The sequence below is a fragment of the Phodopus roborovskii genome, unplaced genomic scaffold (genome assembly GCF_943737965.1).
Source record: "Phodopus roborovskii unplaced genomic scaffold, PHOROB, whole genome shotgun sequence".
Lineage (NCBI taxonomy): Eukaryota > Metazoa > Chordata > Mammalia > Rodentia > Cricetidae > Phodopus > Phodopus roborovskii.
The window spans coordinates 42,793,787-42,811,298 of record NW_026126517.1 but is presented as its reverse complement, the minus strand read 5'-3'; the positions used below and the strand labels follow the sequence as shown (position 1 = coordinate 42,811,298).

Sequence of the window (17,512 nt, the reverse complement as noted above, 5' to 3'; positions counted from 1 at the left end):
TCTGATTCCTGAATCTGTTTTATTTCTCTGCATAAGGAACCCTGCACAGGCGAATCAAACTAAAACAAAATAAATATATGAATATTCATGTAAAACTGTCCTTTCTAATGAACAATTATACACAATGTACAATTTCATGTTCACTGGGAGGGCTTACAAAAATGTATCATTCCCAACTAAAAATGCACCAAAATGGTTTCATGCAAACTTATCCAAAGTGACCAAAAATACAGAGGGAAACCTGACTGAGCAGTTTCTGCTTTTGTTTTTGTACAATCACAGAAAAATAAAAACATCTAATTTCTTTGTTTCATTTGAAGTAACTAACTGTGGCCACTGTTTATGTCAGCTTATGTTCCTAAAACATCTATGCAGTTACCATAAAAGTGTTTCAACATCAAACTGGAAGTGAGCATTCGTGAGAAGGGGCGAGAGCACCCTGAGCAGTCAGTAGTCAGTGTCCGAGCCCTCGGTGTTGTCCACGTTTCTCGAGAGCATGTAGTTGTCCATGTCAATTGAACGGCAGTTGTTGATGGCATAGCGCAGGCGCTCAGCCATGAGCAGCTGGCTGGAGTAGGGGGGCAGCCGCAGCTGGAAGAAGCAAGTCTGTGAGGTAGGCAGACTGTCATAAGGCTGTGGAGAGACAGACCCAGGGCTGTTACCAAGCACGCTGCAACAGCAGGGAGCCAGCTACTCACTGCTACCACCTAGACGGGAAAGGCTCCTCCCCACTTCCAGGCAGGGTCCTAGGCTTGACCATCTGGCTCATTTGCATGGAAGCAGGGGTTAGGTCCTGGCCCTAATAAGACTTTCAGGAAAGTTACTTTCTCCTTTCCACGGCCTCCAATGGCCCTGTAATGTCAATGAGAAGTCCTGACAAGGACTGCTTGGGAAAATGCTGCACAGAACTTGTCAGAGTATGGTGAGAGTTCCCTCCTGCCTACCAAGGGGCAGAGACTTGAGGTGATGGTGGTGACCCCCTAACAAAGGGGGTGCTGTCCAGGGCACCTCACCCTCTCTGTTGCAATGCTGCATGGCAGCCTGAACCCCTCACTCTGCTCACAGCCAGTGAGGAAAAGCAGTCAAACACAGGGAATGCATTCAAACACAGTGATGCCCACACTGAAGATGGCCATTGCCACAAATGAGTTGGGGACAGGGCTTCTCTGTGTAGCCCTGGCTGTCCTGGAACTTGCTCTGTAGACCAGACTGGCTTCCAACTCATAGACAGTTGTCTGCTTCTGCCTCCCAAGTGCTGAGATTAAAGGTATGTGCCACCACAGCCTGGCTTATAGAGCTTTATTTTTTTTTTAATTTTAAAAAAGTCTTAAAAAAAGTTTTTAAACTTACACACGCAGTCTCACTATATAACCCTTGTTGGCCTGGAACTCAGTTTGTAGGCTTGAACTCACAAAGATCTGTCTGTGTCTTCCTCCCATGTGCAGATACTGAAGGAGTGTCACTACACCCAGTTTTTAAAGAGGAATTTTAAAAGTGTACAAATGAAAAAAAAAAGGCTTCTGGTAGAAAGCATGTTATATATCTTTCTCTGGCCTTCCCTACTAACAACCATTTTCCAAACTATTTGCAAGGATAGTAATGATCATATATTATTTATTTTTTAGACAAGGTCTGTTATGTAGCTCAGGCTGGCCCTAACTTAAGCTCCTCCTTCAGTACTAGAATTACAGTGTGCACCACAGCTCTCTACACAGCATCTATTTGTTTTTAAGATTTACCTACCTTCCTACTTACCTAGTTAGTATGCAGTGTTCTGACTGTATGTATGCCTACAAGCCAGAAGAGGGCACCAGATCTCATTATAGATGTTTGTGGGCCACCATGTGGTTGTTGCGAATTGTACTTAAGACCTCTGAAGAGCAGACAATGCTCTTAACCTCTGAGCCATCCCTCACAGTATTTAGTAGTAAATGCTTCTCTCCTTGCAGTGCTGGCCTTTGAGTGCCAGGGCAGCAGCACTCCCTACAGGCTACCTTAGGTGGCCCCTCCCCATCCCGCCCCGCCTTCTCTTCTTCCCCTGGCTGTTTTTGCAACCAGTGCTCTTCCTCAGAGCTCCGCATGCCTGAATGTACTTCAGTGGTGGGATGTACAAGTACAGTAGCTCTGTGTGTGTTTGTGTGTGTGTGCGTGCGTGCGTGCGTGCGAGAGAGAGAGAGAGGGGGGGAGGGAGGGAGGGAGGGAGGGAGGGAGGATGCCACTGATGACAAGGATATGGACAGTGAGGAAGGGAGAGGCCACCAGATGGCTTTGATTGTCTAAACATGGACACTGGAGAAGTGATCTAAAAGCCACAAAGGAAATGGCCTCTGTGATCAGTTTACTGAGGCAGGAGGTTAGTCGTAGATTAACTCTCGGGGTGGCTAGGCAGCCTGGGGCACATTTAAGGCAAGGATCATTCCCAGAACTGAATAGAAGGGAGCTATTACTTCCTTCTCACCTCACTGTGCAACAACAAAACAGACTGACAGCTTAGAGTCTCTGGCCAGTCATGCAGAAAATGTATGGAAAGGCTCTTATCATAGCCTTCCCCAAGCACAGCAGTCCAGAGAGCCTAGGCCCTAGCCAGGAGCAGAGCTCCAGCTGGTGGCTGCAGGAGGCAGAGCTCTGTCTACAGCAGTGGTCCTCAACCTGAGGACATCAGGAGCAAAGTTACAATTAGGAAGTAGCAATGAAATAATTTTATGTTTGGGGTCACCACACTGTGAGGAACTGTACTAAAGGGTCACAGCATTAGGAAGGCTGAGAAACACTGTGTCTTCCTCCCATGTGCAGAGACAACAGGAAGCACACAGGGCGGACCCTGAAACTGGAAAATGCTGAGCGAAGCACCTTATTTCCTCACCAAACACCATGCACCTGCAGAGAACTGCCACAGAAGGGAAAGGACAGAGATGCTCTATGTCCTGTGCCAGAGTGTGGAGGCCAACAGTCAGGCAGAAAGCACAGGAAAGGATCCCACAGGACTTCCTGGAAGAGTTAATATAGGCACTGTCCTTAAAGGGCAGGGCTCGCTAGGTACAGAGGGAAGGGGCATGAAGGAACACTCACTATGTGAGGGCTCCAAAGCAAACACAGCATGAAGTACTGGAGAGATGGACAGAAGCCCATTGTGACCATAACACAGGGGCTTGACCATGGAGAAGGCTAGAGCATTTACCCTGGGGTCCATCCAGGATCCCTAAAAGGTCTTCAAGGAAAGAGGCACAGGCAGTAGCGTACTTAGAAAGATGGCTCTGGAACCTAATGCATGCTTCAGATTCTGAGCTTGCTTATTCTTAAGCCATCTTCAAAATGCAACTAGGCTGGGGATCTGCAGCTAGGGCCTCTATGTAAGCACAGCTGGCTAGCATCACTGCCTTTATCTCCAGATTTTAGCCAGCAGGTGTGCACCAAACAAGACTGGACCCTGCACAGGGCCAGAGAAGCAGAAGCATGAGGATGCCTTGGCCACTCTGGCAAGGATAGGGAAGGTGCTTTCCACATTCACTTAGGCCTCTTTCTCACCACGGCTAACTCAAGTTCAAGTTTTATGCCTGATGGTTTTAGAGTTTGATGTTCCAAGAGCCTGAATACCTGAATGTGTGGGCCTTTGGCGGGGGGGTGAGGGTGGGGGGTTCAACTTTAACTTTGGTTTCCCCAGCAGGCAAGCAATAGAAAAGGGAAAGAAGGGCAAATTTTGACCAAGGGAGGAAACCTGCACACTTACCCTATCAACCTTCATGATTTGAAACCTCTGGGAAATGTCGGCGGTGTTGGCTGGCAGCCGGGAGCGCCCAGACACAAAGCGCATGAAGAGCACGCGCTCCTCATTGGAGAACTCCTCCAGCGTGCGCCAGAGCCACTGTACCAGCTGGTGCTGCTCGTCCACCTCTCGGTAGCGCACAACCTTTTTCAAGACTTCCACACAGATCTCGGGCATCCCACACACCATCTGCTCCAGCTGTTTGGCCGTGAGGAGGGACAGCAATGGCACAGGGACGATCCAGGACATCCCTTCTCGAACTGCAGCCACCTGTGTCCAGGGAAGGTTGTTCATCTTAACACACATTTGTGCATGTAGACAGACAGACACAGGTCTACTTCAGGCCCGAGGTCTGTGGCCAGGGCCTGAGTCCCGCCCTGCTCTGGAACACTTAGTCTTAACCCAAACTCCGTGTGGCCTGCCTTCTCCCCCACAAAACTGTAGTGATCGGGTCCTCTTCAGAAGCTACCCACTCATGTTTCTAGTTACATGCAGCTGTGTGCTGTGTGAGTGGTCCTTCTCCTCATCCATGTAAGTAGCTCTTGAGGACTGGTATGGTATAGATATCTTAGGAAAACTGTGCCCATTTTTGGAAAGCATGAATATATAACAGAATGTCAATAAAGGCAAAGGATTTAGTCAGGACATTGAAATCTAAGTCTGGGATCTACCACTTAATATCATTTAAATTTTCTCACATGAAAAAGATATTGTTCACCAGGAGTAATGACAAGATGATCTGGGTGGTGTCACCACTATTCACAATCACCCTGCAAAGGCAGCTGGGTGGCTGGAGAATAAAGGAGGAATCTAGTCCTCTGCACAGAAGTCCCAGTGGGACAGGAGGGCAACCCTCCCTCAATACTTCTCTCTAGGACAACTTAAACGATCTCTGATAAAGAAAGGAAACTACACCTCAGAAGAGGAGCTACACCCGGGAAAGGCCCTGGGGGTACCAGGTCCTGTGGTCACTGTGCCTGGACCGAGGGAGGGGCTGCCAATAGCATCCTCAGGCACACACAGAGTGTCAACATCAATCCATCAAGGCCAGGGAAACAAAACAAAACTGAAGCAGTTTGATCCTGGGGGGGGGGTGAGGCTGGCTGCTTGGAGGTGGCAAGGAGATGACTGCAGACAGTCACAGGAAGAACATTCACTTCTACAAGATAAGGCGGAAGAGGAGGCACACGTAGCCAGTTAACCGGGAGAGGAACAAGATAGAGGGTGAAGCTCAGAAGAACCAGACTGCACAGAAGCCTGGATCCTGGATCTGCGATGGGCACATGCTTCTTTTCTCTAGAGTTGGGGCTCCTGTGAAATACTGCCAATAACCCTTATTTCCCAGAGTACCCCAGGAAGAAAACTGCACAAAATTGGGTCTAGCACTAGGCAGGGCCAGTACACATTTAATTAGTCACTAAACTTTGAGGACTGAAAATACTCATCAGGGCTAGGGGTATAGCTCAATAGTGTAGCACTTGCCTGATCTTAATCCTCAAAAATACATACACAGACCCCTCTCTCTCCTCTCTCTCTCTCTCTCTCTCCATCATGAATTGGAGATAAACCTTGAACCCTGACCCTGTAAACACTGTCAGTGACTGAACCTAGCTTTGCTAAACCAAGGGAAATAATTTAATGACTGAACTGGAACTAAGAACGAAGGGTATGGAACTTCAAATAAAAACTTAGATATCCTCAGAGCCTGGATCCAGAGCTAAAAAGGACCCAACAGGTCCTAAAAATAAAACACTGAACAAACTTTGAACACAATATCAACTCTGTGGTCACATACTCCTCCCCTAACATCAATTCAATGCTTATTCGCATTTTACCATAGACCAAGGAGAACATGAATGAAAAAGATGCCCTCCTCACTTGCAGCCTTTCAAACTGACTGAAGAACAAGACCCAAATGTTCTTAGGACACTACATCCACACAGATACATGGCACCAGCTGAGTGTATTTCAAAGTAAGGAAAGCGGTCTTTCACAGGAGACACAGGTCTGTGGAGGAGGCCCAGCCTGGCTGAGGCTGCAGGTCTGTACCAGAAGGACGGAGGCTCTTGTAAGGCCGTAGGACCCGTGTTTAGAGCTGAATGACCTAGCTGGAGGAGTGCTAAGGAGGGACCTCAATGCTAGGTGAGAGCATCACCTCATACAACCAATGATCAATTAGGAGCTGATTTAAGGACTTGGGCACCGAGACATGGCCTAAGGAGTCTCTGGCAAAGGTCTAAAATGCAGATACAAGTCAATCTACACATAAATGGTAGATAATGATCAGATCTGGATAAATTAAAGCATTCCAGGCCCCTCCTGCACCATGATGTTCCATCTCACCTGCCGGTCCATCTCATGCAGTCGATACTCAATGGCCCTCTCCACGTACTCCTTCCTATTGGAAAATGTGAGTGGGATGCTGTTTCCACCAGGGATTATGGGAACCATTTTGCCATCAGCACTCTGGCCAACAAAAGAATCAAGAGGAATCATCTAAGAAAAGAAAAACAAGAAATTTTATTACAGGGTAGAAAGGACAACAAAGGGCATGCCTCTCTCTCTCTCTCTCTCTCTCTCACACACACACACACAAAACAGTAATGAAGACAAGGCTTTCATACTGAAAACAGGGCAAACCAGGCAGGTATGACTGCTGAGACCATGCTGACCCAGCTGCTACAGGTGAAAAGAGGCACATCTTTGTTGTGCTCTGCCATCTAGGAACACAGGTCCCTTTCCAGTTGGTGCCCCTGGTTGTCCACTGGACAGAAAAGTGGTTAAATTGGAAGGGGCAGAAGCTGGGGACTAGAACCAGCTCTAAACATTATCAGCTACCTGGACCACTAAGATTGACCACTAAAGGCAGCTTGACACTGACATGTCAGGACCAGGCCAACAGAAAGAGGACAGCATCTGACTCTACAGAGAAAGCTTCCCATCCCTCCACACATTAGAGAAGCTGGGGTTTACCTCATGGAAACTCTCTTCAGTAATGCCGCTGTCTTCAATGTGAAGGATGCTGTTAAGGGTCTGCACATAGAGCAGATCCACCTCCTCCAAGTCCTCCAGGGTGAGTGGGACACAGCACAATTGTTTCCACACGAGAGGGGCCAGGTGAAGGTCCAGAGGCTTTTTTGTACGAATGGCAACCCCCATTAAAATTCCCAAGAACTTAAACTGCATTAAGTGTTCATCAAGGCAAGCAGAAGGATTAAAAAGGAACCTGTGAAAGAAAAGCAAATCTTTCAGCAAAAGATGAGTTCCATACAGCTACAACATTAGATCAGACCTGTGAAGGTCAGAATCTAGTCAGCCTGGAACTCACTATGTAAACAAGCCTGGCTTCAGATTCAGAGATAGTCTGCCTCTGTCTCCCGAGTGCTAGGATTAAAGGGGTGTGCCACCACACCTGCCTTCTACCTTATTTTTTGAGACGGGGATCTAACTCAGGTCCTCTTGTTTTCAAGGGCTCTTACTCACTAAATCATCTCCGAAGCTCCTATTTTGTTTCTATTTTTTAAGATAGTGTTTTGCTACGAAGCTCAGGCTAACATCAAAGTCATGATCCTCTTACCTCCACTTCCCAGGTGCTGGGGTTACAGGCATTCATAACCCAAAGAAAAGTAAAACAGTCAGTAAATGGCCTAGTAGTCATCTGCTTCTGCCCCACATTCAGCAATCTGTTCTCGTATAACTTGTAAGTCTTTGGAGCAGATGAAAAAATTTAAAAATTACAAATACAAGGAACTAGTGGATTGTGGACAACTAACTCCGTGACATGGCATTAGCACAGCATTCTAAATGAATCATGCATGGCAAAAGCCCGAAGAAACATCTGGCAGCCAGGTTTCATAAGCGACTTTGAGACTTTGAGCTTTCTCTTCAATCTATGTTACCATCAATCTGTTCCTTAGTACTGAGTGAGGATGGCAATATCTGTTTCTCACCATGAAAGGGGCATGATGGGTGCATTGCTTCAGAGTTGTAATGAGGGTTCGGTGGGGACATATGTAAAGCACTGGGAACAGTGTCTAGCTCACAGAAAGCACTCAGTAGGTGACTGTCATCATTAAGACATTTGAGAAATGTGTCTGTCTTACCTATCTCTATTGTAACCAACTTCCGCAGTAGCATTAGGAGAGGGAATGAGAAGGTCAACTACACCAGTTTCAAGTTCCTGCAAGAAAAGAAAGTGTTTTGTTGAGAAATAATAGTCAATGCATAAACAAACTACATTAAAGGTAATCCTGGAATTTATAACACTATGCTTCAGCAATCTCTATAGTCTATAATATTTTTGTGATTCCAACTTAAAAAGAAATTATGAAGTTCTTATGTGAGAAATCACCTGCAGAATGAAGAACCAGCATGAGAAAGGCCCCCAGTAAGCAGCTGTGCAGCTATGAGCAGGGTGTGGTAAAATTCCAAACTGATTCAAAACAGCCAAGTGTCACTCAAGCCAGAGTTTATCAGGCAAAGTGGAAAGGACAAAGGTAATCTCACAGCAGTCTCTCAGTGTGGCCTATAAATCAGAACTGGTCCAAACTCTTTTTTTTTTTTTTTTTTTTTTTTTTTGAGACAGGGTTTCTCTGTAGCTTTGGAGCCTGTCCTAAAACTCGCTCTGTAGATCAGGCTAGCCTCAAACTCATTGGCCTCGAACTCACAGAGATCAGCCTGCTTCTGCTTCCCAAGTGCTGGGATTAAAGGTGTGCACCACCACCACCTGGCTTGTCCAAACTCATTTTTAAAAATTATTGTTTTAATTTCAAAAACTTATTTGCTTGTGTAGATGTGTTATCTGTGTACCACATTCAAGCAGTATCCTCAGAGACCAGATGAGGGAGCTGAACCCTCTAGAGCTGAGAGTGGCACTGAGACCCTAACCTGGGTACTCTGGAAGAGCACTAAGTGCTCATGATCCCTGCAATATATTTCCAGTCCCAGTTTAAGCTCTTAAAATCTCATTTTTCTATCCTTCTGGAGCCTGGTAGGTTCACTTTGTTCTAGAAGCACCAAAATAAGCCAGAGCACACAGTGGATCTGTCTCCTATATAAAGAAAGTATCCACGTGTCACGACTGTTTCTTCTACAGCATAATAGATGGCAGATGGTTGAGTCGGTGATCTTGAAGTGCTAAGGTATCTCCACAAAGCATTTTCCACACTCACTAGCAATGACTATGCTACACTGAAAAGCACTGGCAATAGTGAAAAGACCACTAATAGAGCTCAGCAGGGATAATGCATGCATGTACCTGGCACATCTCCGTGATGGTGTCATCAAACACTCCTCCAGCATCATCAGCCCCTTCTCCAACCAACTTAACCTTCCATGCTCGGGAGGGCAGACGGAGGTCCGATGCATTTAGCTTTACCACTTGTCTTGCTATCTGAACAAAGATGGGCTTACACTTCCGTCCTCTAAAAAGAAAATTAAAAAACAAAAAACAAAAACAGCACGTTTCCATCAGTGAACAGAACTGGGGACTAGAGTGAGCACTGTCACTACACTTTATAAGTAAAGAAGCTAAGGCATACAGGTGAATTAGCAGTAATATTCTAAGCAATTCTAGTTAGTTAGTGAAACATACACGACCTACCTGGTTGATATTCTCTTTACAGTAATCTGAGGCCCATAATTTTTGCCTTGAACCATGGTTTTCCCTATGGAGCGTACCATGGGGAGCGTGTAGACTCTGGGAGCTAACAGAGGCCGCAGTTGTCCCTGTACAATGCCCCATGTTCCAGCATTGTAATGAGATGTGCTGTTCTGTAGACAATGTAAAATCAGAGATGGCATAATATCAGGTTTAAAAGAATAGAACTTTTAGATATAATTTCTTTCTGAAATGTCTTAAAAGCATAGATCTGAGTCTCAGTTGTAATTAGTAACTTAAAAAATACTGATAAAACACAACTGCCATTTTTAAAGCCTTAGAAAATACAGAAAAGGAGAAATCCAGACATGGTATAAACTCATCCACCATTCATCCACACAGAGATAACCCCACTGCCTTTCAGTTGGGCGTGTACACATAGATTCTCAACAATGTGAAAAGTGTACTATTTAGATATTTCTCAGCTACTTTTCTCATGGCTTCTCATCAGACACCTCTCAACCAGAACCAGCTTGCTGACACTCTAGTGCAACAGAGCAAACTCCTGCTTGGCTGTTGCCTGCTTGTAAAAGAAATGTCAGATCTTTTCCTTTCTTTCATGACTGGTGATCCAAAGGTTTCTGACTGAGAGTTTTTCAAACTCATAAATTCTGGCAGACATGCTTCCTTATTAAATAACCTTATTTCTTAATTTGTGGGTCTATTATATAAAGATAGACAAACCAGCCAAATTTATTTTCCTAACTTCCCTTTACTAGATTGAGAGTGCTCCTTTATGAGGAGATAGTGCTCCTTTATGAGGAGATAGAAGTCTCCTAGACTTCTCAGCTGACTTGTTTCTTTTAACACTGTACTACGAACTATATTCTTTAACACTGTGTACTATGGTCCTAGGAGCACTGTGTGCTTAGGTTTCCCATCCCCTTTTCTTTTCCAGGGCTAGGATGGAATCCAGGTGACTCATGTAGATTAGGAAAATATCCTACCATTTGGTCACGCACCAGCCACTTAACATCATGTACTAGACTTGGCAGGGGCTATAATGTGCTCAGTCATCCATATTTCCTCTAGTTTTGGACAAATCAAAAATACTTTCTGTTCATCCACTTGTCCTCAAATCAGCAATAAAATGGAATTCCAACCATTGACTTCCCTGTTCTTCATGAGTCACAGAGCATTAACATATTAGCCATGAGGGACTTTTTCAAAGGCCCTGGGACTGTGCAAACAGATCAATGGGTACCATTTCCCAATTCAGAACGTTACCTGATTGTTGGGACTGAGATTCAGTAGCCTCCATGATGAGTACATGAGGTCAGAGAAGTGGTAAAGCAGCCGCAGCCTGGCCCTCACGGTGTGAATGCTCACCTCTCTCACTGCCCCGTACTGCGGGGGCACAGCGTCAGGCAGGCCCAGCTGGAGAGGCACTGAGACACCTGCCCAAAGCACAGAAGCACTTGTGAAGGAAAATGCATTGCTTCTATTCTGAGTATTTTGAAAACTTTTCAACCCCAAAAAAATCACTCAATGAACACACAATCTCACCACCTAATATTTTGCAATATATATTTACTGTTCTTAATAGTATCTATTCCTCTACCTATTAACTCATCTTAATTTCTTGGATGCTTGTGGTGATTTGAATGAGAACGACCCATAAAGGCACATAGATTTGAATACTTGGTCACCAGGGAGTGATATTATTTGAAACAATAGGTGTGGCCTTGTTGGAGGGAGTGTGTCACTGGGAGTGGGCTTTAAGTTTTCAAAACGCACATGCCAAGCCAGAGGCTCTCTCTTCGTGTTGCCTGTAGATCCAGATGTAGCTACTTCTCCAACACCGTGTCTGCCTGCATGCTACCATGAGAATGGACTGAACCTCTGAAACTATAAAGAAGCCCCAACTAAATGTTTTCTTTTATAAGACATGCTATGCTCACAGTGTCTCTTCACAACAACTGAACACTGAATAGGACAATACTGAGCCTTAACACTTCAACTATCACAAGCCAAGTATGTTGTTGTAGACCTATAATTCTAACACAAGTTCAAGGTCACCCTCAGTTATATGACAAGTTCCAGGCTAGCCTGTATTACATGAGACCATATCAAAAATCCAAAACAATAAAACAAAACAAATACAAAATTAAAAAAAAAAACAAAAAAGCCCCCAACAACAACAAATACATATGAAACCTAGTCTTTTCTCCTTTAACTGTGTTTGAATAAAGGAACTAAAACAGTTGGGGGGGATTCTTCCTTTCCTATTCAATAATTTATCAATCTCATATTAATGCATGGTGCAAATGACCACCTGGTATTCATCTTCTGCTTGCTGGAAATCTATGTGACTGTTAGTCCTTAAGAAAAAAAATCTCTCTGACTTGCTAGGGAAGTAGGGAGATGAGCAGAAGTAGAGGGGAACTCTAAGCACCCAATCACACATGGCTTCAGAATTCTAATACTTTACACCAGAAGCTAGCAAGAAGTGGGCTAGGGCTTCGATGAGCTGTGACACAAATATGAAGACTTCACAAATATGAAGAATTTCACAATTAAGGTAATGGAAGATATAGGCTATCTGAGGGTCCTTACTAAATGAGACAGTTATGCACACGTGTTAGTGTGTGCATGTATGAGTAAATCAGAGGTCATTCCTCAGGATGACCATCCACCTTGTTTTTGGAGACAGGGTCTTTTTCCATTGGCTTGGAGCCTGCTGATCAAGCCAGGCTAGCTGGCCAGTGAGCCTCACCCAGGGTTTGCCTGTCTTTACCTCACCAGCACTATAAACCTGGGCCAACACACCTTGCTGCTGTTGCTTCTTTTTTTTTCAAGACACGGTTTCTCTGTGTAGCTTTGGAGCCTATCCTGGCACTCCCTCTGTAGACCATGCTGGCCTGGAACTCAGAGATCCACCTACCTCTGCCTCCTGAGTGCTGGAATTAAAGGCATATACTACCAACGCCCAGCTCACGGCTGGCTTCTTTATGTGGGTGTTTGGACTCACAATACTTGTCCTTATGCTGGTATGGTAAGAATTTTACTGACTTAGCTGTTTTCCCAAGCCCTGCCATATATTTTAAAGTCTTTTTAAAAATTATTTTGAAATAACTATAAAGATGTTGTAATATTTAAAAAATTTGAAAAGCAAGAAAAAGCCAATATTTATACTGTATGCTGGAATAAAATGGCAGCAACTGGACCTGTACTGAGTCACTGAATAGACCGTGTATCAGATGGCTACTGAAGCGAGGAATATAACACCTCAGAGTTTTTTATCTTTGTGGTAGTAAGCAACTGTCACCTTTTGTTATTGTTTGTTTGTTTGTTTATTTATTTATTTATTTTGCAATAGGATTTTCCTACCAACCCTGGAATTCACACAGATCCTCATGCTTCTGCTTGGGATTAAAGATGATTCACCATGACCAATTTTATTTGTTACTTTTTTTTTTTTTGGAGATAGGGTTTCTTTGCATTGTTTTGGAGACTGTCCTGGAACTTGCTCTATAGACCAGGCTGGCCTCGAACTCACAGAGATTCACCTGCCTCTGTCTCCCAGAGACAGGCATGCTCCACCAACGCCCAGCTTTTGTTACCTTTTTATCTATATATATATATAAAAAAAACTTTTAGATGTTCTAACCTAATTAATTTTTTAATGCCTAAAAACATACTGATTTCTTTTGGGATGAGAAAGAGAATGAGAGACAGAGACACACAGACAGACAGAGACAGAGACACAGACAGAGAGGGAAACAGAACTCACAGGAGTCTGCAGAACAAATGCTGATATGAAATAGCTATGTGCTTGTAGCACAGAGAATACTCTAGAAGCCTTCCAATTCAGGCGGATGCTGGATGCCACCAGAACTACAAGTGAGAGTGCACCAGGCACCGCTAAGAGAGCAGTTGGAAGAGCAGGAATGGTCTTCCCCTCACCTGGCGCTCTTGGTGGGACAGGTGCTGCTGTCCACGCAGCGCTGTGGCACCGGCCGGCTGAAATCTGACGGATATTTTTCCCTTGCACAACTGTTACCAGGGTTGGTTCTCGAACATGGTTGGTGTGGCCTAGACCAAGCTAAGAATAAAAAACAAATGCACAAAGATTGATGAGACAGAAGTCAAACCAATAAAATCTGTTAACATCTTTGTCATACACCAATATCAATAATGAAATAAATTCTGATTTGTTTCTCTATCACAGCAGTTCTAATAGATTAGACTCTCTCCTAAAAACAAGAGGCAACAGAGCCAATCCAAACTAACAGATTAGTTTTAACAACTGGTCACTCTTGGATTCCACTTCTGGAAAGGGAAGGAGTTTTTCTTGGAAAGTGAGAACAGAAGGATCTACAGAGCTTTTACTTGAAACACAGTGGCTTCTATGTTACAGTACACCGATATAAAATATACATGGACTTAGGCCTCTGTTCTTAGCAACAACAGGAAAGTGTTCAACATCAGTGGAGAAGACCTTGTTAACGCCTGGCCAGGAAATCCCCAAAAGCCTCTTCACCATTAATCTTCCTCTCATCAAGACCACAATGACCACAATGATGAGCAACTTCCTGGTCTGCTAATGCAGTTACGAGAAAGTAAGTGTTCACTAAGGTTATGGTGAATAACAGACCTCGAATATCAGGTTCTCTTATTCAATGGACAATCAGATTAGAGATTTTGGGGAGGAGGTGAGGATGGCTCTGCATATTGGCTGAAAACTATGGTGGAAGCATCTATCTCAAAATTTCTTGCCAAAATATTTATCTTCCATACATAGATATACTGAGGGACCAAGCACATAAACCTGCAGACTTCATACTCTCTTCATTTCCATTCCTACATTTACTCCTGTGACAAGACTTCCTGCACAAGCAAAGGATTCTCTGGACACAATTATTATAAAATATAAAAGTATGCCAATAAGCAACAGTGTTAGATTTTTAAGGCATGAAAGAGCAGCAAACATGACATTTACCTGCCCTTCTGAATTGCTCCCCCAGGCATAAACATCTCCAGTTGATGCCAAAGCAAGTGTGTGTTCAGCTCCAACTGCCACATCTTCAATGACGACTCCGGCCAGGACAGGGATTTGCTGGGGTCGATTGTGATTACGGGCACGTCCCTCAGGTAAGCCTATCAAGCGGTCTGAAAGACAGTAAGAGGAAATTTATGATGGCACCCTGAAGTCTGTGTTTTCTAACAGGTCATTAACTTTTTGTATTAGAATGTCAATGATGTAGTAGCTCATTGGAGCAAAACCTGCTATTCCAGCAAAATATACCACTTTAAGTAAAAAGTTTGAGATATTCCTGTATGAAATGTTTGTCTTTTTATTTATAAAGAAAATTAAAACTAAAGTCAGTATTTCAAGCCAAGAGGCTTTTCAATATTCTCATATTAAAAGGACTGGCAGCCAGCTGGTGGTGGCACATGTCTTTAATACCAGAACTTGGGAGGCAGAGGCAGGTGGATCTCTGTCTACAGAGGCCAGCCTGGTCTACAAAGTGAGTTCCAGGACAGTCAGAGATGTAACACACAGGAACCCTGTCTTGAAAATCCAAATCCTCTCACCACCACAAAGGACTGGCACATGTTCAACAAGCCTTCAAGTTTCCTATAGTTTTAAAAAAGATGCCATTCAACCTGTTTTAGCCTTAAATTTCTATGCCACCTCCTCTTAACCCCTGTTGCTCACATCCTCTATGCCATTAGGCATGGCATCTGCCATCTGACTTCCACTTGCACAGCTTCCCTAAAACTTCCTGCAAACCATGCGTTGGCTCCTGCCTGCCTGCCTCTCAGATTCTGGCCCACAGGAATGACACATAACTATCTGATACTATGGCCCAAGTCTCCCAGTTCCCCACAGACTCTTCACAGCACTCAGTGATATGCTATTCCAAACCATCTGTCCTAACATTCCCTAGAATTCTACTCTATAGTCTTCACTCTCCTGGGCTTTTTAAATCCTAGGATTAAAGTCCTCTTACTACCACTATGTAATCAATGTCCTAACCCAGTTCTGTATACCCCATCTTTCTGGAGTCACAGATACAAATTCCCAATAGCCTGCTGGATCTCTCTACACATACATCTAGAAGAGAAGGCCCCATATGCAGTTATGATGTGGACATATAATGGTTGCAAAGGTTCAAGTGTGGTGAAGCCGTGGCCTCACACTAATGGTGCTATTGAGATGATGCTAACTTCATCAGTGACTCTTCCACAGCAGAATGGCTACTAAGAGGTGGGACCTGGTTGGAAGAGGTAGTAATGGAGGCATATCTTTCTTCATCTTTTTAAACATTTATTTATTCAATTAAAATATTTATCTTCATTTTAAGTGTCTGCACGCATGCCTAGTGCCCATAGAGAGTAGAGGGTGTAGAATCCCCTGGAATTAAGAGTTAGAGATGGTTGTGAACCACATGGTATACATGCTTGGAACCAAAGCCAGGCCTTTCATAAAAGTAGTAAGTGCTATTAACTGTTGTGACATCTTCTCAGCCCCTTATTTGCTGCTTCTTCCTCCTCTTCCTGTGTGTGTACACATACATGCCATACTATGTATGTAAAGGTCAGAGGAGGCCAGGCGGTGATGGTGCATGCCTTTAATCCCAGCACTTGGGAGGCAGAGGCAGCTGGATCTCTGCGAGTTCGAGACCAGCCTGGTCTACAAGGGCTAGTTCCAGGACAGGCTCCAAAGCCACAGAGAAACCCTGTCTCGAAAAACCAGTTTAAAAAAAAAAGGGTCAGAGGAAAAATTATTTCTTTTTTCCACCAAGTGAGTTCCAGGGTAGAACTCAAGTCTCAGGCTTGGCAGCATGGAGCCGTCTTGTCAGTCTGGAGGAATGTATTTGAAGGATGTATCTTGTCCCCAGGCCTTTCCCTCTCCTCTCTTCTCTACCTCACATCTACCTTGAGGTACATTGCTTTGTTCCACCGTTCTCTTCTCCCAAGAGAATCTGTTTCTTCATGAACATAGAATCACAAAACTACACACTGAAACCACAAAATAAAACAATTTTTCTTCCACTATGTCACGTATTGTATCAAACTGATAAAAAAGCAAACTAACACAATCATTAAAGCTAACTAAGCTCCTTCCCCTAAACCAGCTCATTCCTCATCCCTCTCAAGCCATCCTCACACACCTCTCAGTTTCTCTAGCCTGACAGCAGCAGAAAGGAGGAGGAAGAGCTCTTGGTAGCAATTCTTCTAGCAAGAGTGTAGGCTCTCACAAGAGCTTTAACAGTGGGGAATTTGCCCTTGAAACAAAATTCATCAAATAGGAGAAGAAAGTAGCAAGAGAACAAGGGTCACGTTCTCTCTATAAACTCTCTATAAACTTAGAAAGCAATATAGGCTAGAAGATACCTTACCTTGACCAAAAGTATATACGTGCCCATCCTTGGTCAAAGCCACAGAAAACTGAGTTCCGCAAGCAACCTTTTTAATTCCAATTCCACACAGGACATCAACTTTCTATGAAATAAAAATGTAAGGCATATGTTCAGAAGGAAGAACAAAACAAAACACTCATGGATTTTCCTATTGGCATTTACAATATCAAGTAGTGTCGCCAATAAAAAGCCAATTGTCATTGACTTGTTTCACCCAAGTCACATTCCTAGAGATTATTTTCGCTACTGCTCCAAGTGGTAACTGAGTGTGTGGGAGAAAGTGTGCAGAGGTTGGGAAGTATGGCTAACATTCTCAGGGACTCATATGGAGTGGAAGCATCCCACTGAGTACCAGAGATTAAGAAAACCACAGCCTTCAAAGAACACTGCAAAATTCTGTGAGACCACAAGCAGCTTCCTGTCAAGTCTGCTTTTATTTTAGTTTTCCCAGGTGATAAAAATCTGCCTTCTATGTTCCCCAGAAGGGAAGTTTTCTGCTTCTTTGTATCCCTGTTTGAATATTCTTCAAAGCAAATAATAACACGCCACAGATTATATATGATAGCAAACTGAACTTGAAAACCAAGTTGGAAATCTTGCCACGATGTTTTATTAATTACGTAAGGAAAGCCCACATAACAAAGCTGCAGAGGAGGTCTGCAGAACCAAGAAAACTAAAATGAGAATAACTTTCCCTAGTTTATTGTATATGCACTCGCT

The 17,512-nt window shown here is 43.9% G+C and overlaps 1 protein-coding gene across 1 annotated transcript in view; it reads right to left on the bottom strand.

The window, feature by feature from the left end:
- The window catches only part of Herc1 (HECT and RLD domain containing E3 ubiquitin protein ligase family member 1), a 162,294-nt gene continuing 144,782 nt past the window's right edge, over positions 1-17,512 (bottom strand). Inside the window, exons 68-78 of the mRNA XM_051197821.1 lie at positions 16,772-16,874; positions 14,365-14,534; positions 13,329-13,467; positions 10,650-10,819; positions 9,366-9,535; positions 9,021-9,186; positions 7,867-7,943; positions 6,737-6,989; positions 6,107-6,259; positions 3,728-4,033; positions 1-633 (exon numbers count right to left, since the gene is read on the bottom strand). Coding sequence (XP_051053778.1) covers positions 448-633; positions 3,728-4,033; positions 6,107-6,259; positions 6,737-6,989; positions 7,867-7,943; positions 9,021-9,186; positions 9,366-9,535; positions 10,650-10,819; positions 13,329-13,467; positions 14,365-14,534; positions 16,772-16,874 — 1,893 coding nt within the window. The 3' untranslated portion in view covers positions 1-447. The remainder of the gene's footprint in view (positions 634-3,727; positions 4,034-6,106; positions 6,260-6,736; positions 6,990-7,866; positions 7,944-9,020; positions 9,187-9,365; positions 9,536-10,649; positions 10,820-13,328; positions 13,468-14,364; positions 14,535-16,771; positions 16,875-17,512) is intronic.